This window comes from Sander vitreus, chromosome 7 (assembly GCF_031162955.1).
Source record: "Sander vitreus isolate 19-12246 chromosome 7, sanVit1, whole genome shotgun sequence".
NCBI lineage: Eukaryota > Metazoa > Chordata > Actinopteri > Perciformes > Percidae > Sander > Sander vitreus.
The window spans coordinates 17,198,122-17,203,398 of NC_135861.1; the positions used below are offsets into that span (position 1 = coordinate 17,198,122).

Here is a 5,277-nt window from a genome sequence, read left to right on the forward strand (position 1 = left end):
GTCGTTGACATAGTCAGACTTTTCTTTTTTTAAATTGCCATAATTGAGACATAAGCAGCTCCCCACTGCTGAGTTATGAAAACTTTTGTGATCCAGAAATTGATTTTGTCTGATGTAGTCGAGAGGAGGGGTGGTGGTAAATTATAAATGTATAAAGGGAAAGAGGGATTAGCAAAACAGTTGCTGGACTGATATAATATAGAAAGTTGTTAAATGATTGGAAAATGTTCCTAGATTTCTAATTAATCTAGGAGTATAGACCCGGGAGCGGAATGCAAAAGCCAAGGGTCAGTCATAAGAATGTTTGAGGATGATGGTTTGATGACCAAATACCACATTAGAAACCCTTGCGCCAGCTGTTGGCAGAATGTCTGAATCTTTTGCACATCATGGCGAAGTGTTCTGCAGAAAAAGTATCTGAAAAGTTTGTTAGTTTTTGTCAGAGCAGAGGCATGACTACAGTATGGTATAGCACATATTTTTCAGCGTCAGAGCTGCATCTACAAATCAGCTAATTAGCGAGATATAAAGCAGAGAGACCCTCGGCTGATTGAATCAGTTAAGTGCCCTCTGATATCTTGTAAAATTCATATAAAAGAATTGTGAGAGGTATAACAATCCCACCAGAGTTAAGCTGTGAACGTTTATTGGAGGTATCTGTTAAAACTGTTCATGTGAGGTGTACTAGGGAATATTATGTGAAATATACCCTCTTAAAGTAACCTTGTAGAATATCGTCCTCTTTTACAGAGCCAGTGGCTTCAACCTGCTGACCCCGTTACTGTAAATATGAGTAGAGTGCGGCAATGAGCATCAGTCTTTTCTTAAAACAAGCCTGTAAAATTGGGACATCACAGCTTTATATGACATGGAATTCAACCATAATTTGCTAGAAAACAAGATGTCCTATGCACCCTCTCCTTCAAGCAAAAAAAAATGTTTTCATAAGAAATAGAATTTAAAAAACTTTTGCCAGCTTATAAATATATTAAACGAGGCCATGAACAGTTCCACTAGTGTAAAAGGAGAAGCAGCCTGGACTCCTTTTGGACTCAGTGTGACTCAAGTGAAGAAAAACAAGATCCTACATTTTTAATAAAAGGTTTATAGTATTTTTAAAAAGCATATAAACCTCTGTAATACAGAAGTTAATGTTTTGTTTTGTCTGAGATGGACCGAGTGGGTGGTACCATGTGTAGCAGAAGTTAGCCTGGACACGTGGTTTGAGGATGACCAATCAGGCGCCCCTCCAGGTTTAACTATGTTAAATGTCAGATTGCAATAAACTAGAAGCTGTTGGTCGGGCCCGCGGAAATGGGCGAGCATAATCTCCTTAATCCAGGGTTTGTGGGACCTTTGGTAAACATCCACACTGGAGACACATTTTACTTTCCGAATTTTAGAGCCTCAGGGGGACAACTGGCGGGGCTACCGTCGCTCTCCTACCCGAGAAGGGACAATGTTTGCTCCCTCCCGTGGAATCCTTCGGAGCCGTGCAATGGATACTCTCAATCCTACTTTAGCAGCCCCGTGTCTATCAACCCTTCTTTCAATCGGTCATGCGAAATTAGCAGACCAGAAGAGGGTAAATGTTATTATAACAACGGCAACGGGAACAGGGAGACCTGTTCAGGTGGCAGTAGCCTCAAACGAGAGGATAGGGCGAGAGACACATCATTAACATCTGACCACGGGATGCACAGTGGAATTGGCAGCACAGCCGCCTTCTCCAAATACGATTATGGGACCGAGCAGCTAACGCAAGACCCGCCATCCTGTCAGTCAATGGAGTCCGACTCCAGCTCCTCTCTGCTCAACGAGGGCAGCAAGCCTCCATCCAGCGACACACAGACCCTGGTGTCACCGGGAAGCCATTCAAGCAACATAGCCGCAGGCGGAGGTGGGTGCTATTGTTATTATTATTTTTACCATAATTATTATAAACGCACGTTCACATTATTTATAAGAGAAGTGTACATAGCGTGCAGTTGCGCTATTACACCGTCATTAGAGCTTGTTACCTTGATGCACAGCTTGCAGCCTCGATTAGCCTGCAGGGTACTTGCGTGGTGTGCAAACGCCGCTAGGGGTTGCCCTAAAATGCCTCACGCGCCATGTGGTTGTGTACAGTTACAGATAACCTCACCAAACCATAATGCCCACTAGCTTTTAAATAAATGAGCAGCCCTGTCATTGCATTTGCACACCTTAATTCAGGCATATACATGTTTGGTGCATTGTTACACCTTTGTACTTAACAACTTAGCGCAGTGATTTAAAGAGGAGAGGCCCTTTGGTTGACTGCATAGATAGAGTTTTCTTTTTAATGACTCGTAAACAGAATTAATATCTGTCGCTGTGTACTCAAGAGTCATTTAATATGCTCTGAAACTCGCAAATAAGTAGGGGTATTTGCAAGCACGACTTAATTAACACGTTAACTGCAACAATAAAACTTCCTGTGACACACGCCGCTGTAAACAGGCGGTCTCTATAGAGAGGGTTGAAAAATACAAAACAAACACCTATGATCAAAAATTGCACAGCATTGGGCATGTTCCGCTGGTCCTGATATTGGGATTGAGATCAGATAGGTCCAGGCAGAGACCAAAACAAATCCAGTTTGGCTGTGTGTGGAGGAAGCTACAGCTTCCAGGGGCGTCAGTCCTTTGAATCATAATATAATCCCTGCATGGGATCTTTTGCAAAACACAGATGACTACACTTCCGCGGCCGCAGACATCTTTGGGAAGTGCTTTATCATGAAACTGTAATTTAACTTCTAGATCGAATTTTCTGATTAGTCTCCAGTTTACTGCTCAAATGAATGTTTGATTCACTCAGCCCACAGTAAGGCAATTAGCCAAGCTTCCCTTGGACAACTGACGCCCTCTAGGCTCCTCATAACCTTGGAGGTGACCGTGATATTGCAACTGTTGCGACTAATCCGTTGTATGCCCCCTCCTCCTCCTCCTCCTCCTCCTCCCTCTCCTCCAGGTGCCCCGTGGTACCCGATGCACACTCGGACCAGAAAGAAACGTAAACCGTATTCCAAACTTCAGCTGGCTGAGCTAGAGGGTGAATTCATGCTGAATGAGTTCATCACCAGGCAGCGGCGGAGGGAGCTCTCCGACCGTCTGAACCTCAGCGACCAACAAGTGAAGATCTGGTTCCAGAACCGCAGGATGAAGAAGAAGAGACTCATGCTGAGGGAGCAAGCCTTGGCCTACTTTTAGAGATGCGGCAGAAGGTGAATCGATGGGCAGTAAAAGCCAAGCCTTCTACGCTCCCTTAGGTCTTATTTCAATGCATGCACTCATCTATCAATCTTTTTGACATTGCAGGCAGTTATTACAACATTTTCTGATATTATTTTTTTCCTTAAAGGTGCGGGCTGCACAAGCCCAAAACAAGCCACTATCTGACATTCAAAGCTATAGTCAACATGACAGTAAGACTGCCTCTGTTTGGTATAATCCCATAAAAACTGTGAGAATGTGTATTTCACATGCATCTATTGGTTTTTCCTTATGTGTTAAAGAGAGATGTAAGCCACGCGAAAAATGCTGTCGATGCAATAGTTCAGCTTGGGATGACAGATAATGACAACATCCTTTGTGTTCCATTTTTCGTCAGAGAAAGTGAGGAGGGAGCGGGGCCACTTGGTAAAATCTAAAAAAAATTAGGCCTAAAAATAGCAGTGAAGTCAGAAAGACAGAGAAGCCTGTTTTGAACGGCATCCGCGCAATCATTTATCTGAGGTTATGAACTGATACAGAAGAATCTCCCTCCGGGTTGCTTAAAACTTCCATAGTCATAATTTGTTGGGTAAGAGGAACATCATCGTTATCTTTTCATAGTTTTCACTCTTTGTGGGCACGTTCACGGTCACGGACAGGAAGTCTGCGAGTCTGCATGAGGAGAGGGAGGACTAAAACCGCAGTGTAATCCATATCGATATCTTATGACTGACTGCATTGAAAAAAATGAATTGCCATGTCTTTGTTCATGTGCTAACACGTTTCTAAAGGTATTTTTCTTACTTGTATTACCTTTCAACTTGTCTTTACAACAACCACAGAATCCTGCATGAGTTGCATTTCTTTAGTTGAGTGAGATCACCGTTTGAATACGGTTTTGAGCTGCTATTAAAGTCCACGTCCAGATCGTGCCCGTTAAAAATAGTGTATTCAACAATAAACTCGCCAGGATCTGTAATGGAAATATTCACCAGTATAAGTAGGCTACATTTTTAGGCCAACTTGGTTAAACAAGGCAGCCGCCTAAAGTTGCAACGGAGGAGGGATGATACGTTTTTAGGCCTGAAAGAGCATTTTCTCAAACTTGGTGCTCATAATAAAAATAAATATGTAGAAATTTAGAAAAGTTAATCATAGGCCTATGTGTGCTCCCTTAATTCAGTGCGAATGCATCATCTGTCATGTATAATGAGTAAGCTATAGCAGTGAAATGTATTTGCAGCATGTTATTGATGTGAAATAGCTATAAGTCATGTTCTGCGGGCCACTTTTTCTGTAGATTACTTTTTTATTAATTGTTTTGAACAAATCGATGCGAACACAACCCTACACATTTTTGACACAAACGTCTACAAAGAATGTATTATTATTATTATTATTATTAGGATGGAAGGACGGAGGGCCTATCTGGCTACTTAATGTACTTGCTCCTTGCAACGTGCTTAATGTTTTCTTTTTCCCTACCTTGTACTGGTGTATACCTTTTGTAAAATTAAATTACATATGTTACTATTCGCATCCTGTTTGAGGATCCCTTATCGCTAATAGTGCGTTATGTTATTGATCGTCTTGTACAATATAGCATTCCATATAGCCTATTTGTGGTTGTAAGGGTTGGAAATGTAGGCCTATTATATCATGATGCCAAGGATGTAAGAAATGGTATTCAAGAAGTTTTACCATACATGACATTTAAAGAAACCCTGTTTCAGTGTAATAGTTGTTTGTTATCGTTTTTATTTCGTCCCTCATCGCATTCCCTTCTTTGCGCTTGTAAGGATTGCTACGTTGTCTTGTAAAAGTAATACTGATATGAATGTATAAGGTCTTCAATAAACAGAATATTGAAACGTTTATTGGTGTCACCTCAGTCTGTTATTGGGTTGCTTATTTGAATGTTCAGCTTCGAAATCAGCTTTTCTGAGTGCTGCTGACTGGTGGTATTGTTTTATTAGACGTGACCTGTAACGGCTTAAAAATACATGTGTCCAACGCAGTGAAATGAACATTTAAGGGA

At 41.6% G+C, this 5,277-nt stretch overlaps 1 protein-coding gene across 1 annotated transcript; it reads left to right on the top strand.

Annotated features, from left to right (window-relative positions):
* The first annotated feature begins 1,314 nt into the window (after positions 1–1,314).
* On the top strand, positions 1,315–4,880 carry hoxc12a (homeobox C12a). The gene is made up of 2 exons (XM_078253963.1): positions 1,315–1,900; positions 2,998–4,880. The coding sequence occupies exons 1-2, from the start codon at positions 1,315–1,317 to the stop codon at positions 3,234–3,236; spliced, it is 825 nt and encodes a 274-aa protein (XP_078110089.1). The 3' UTR covers positions 3,237–4,880.
* Positions 4,881–5,277: the final 397 nt, after the last annotated feature.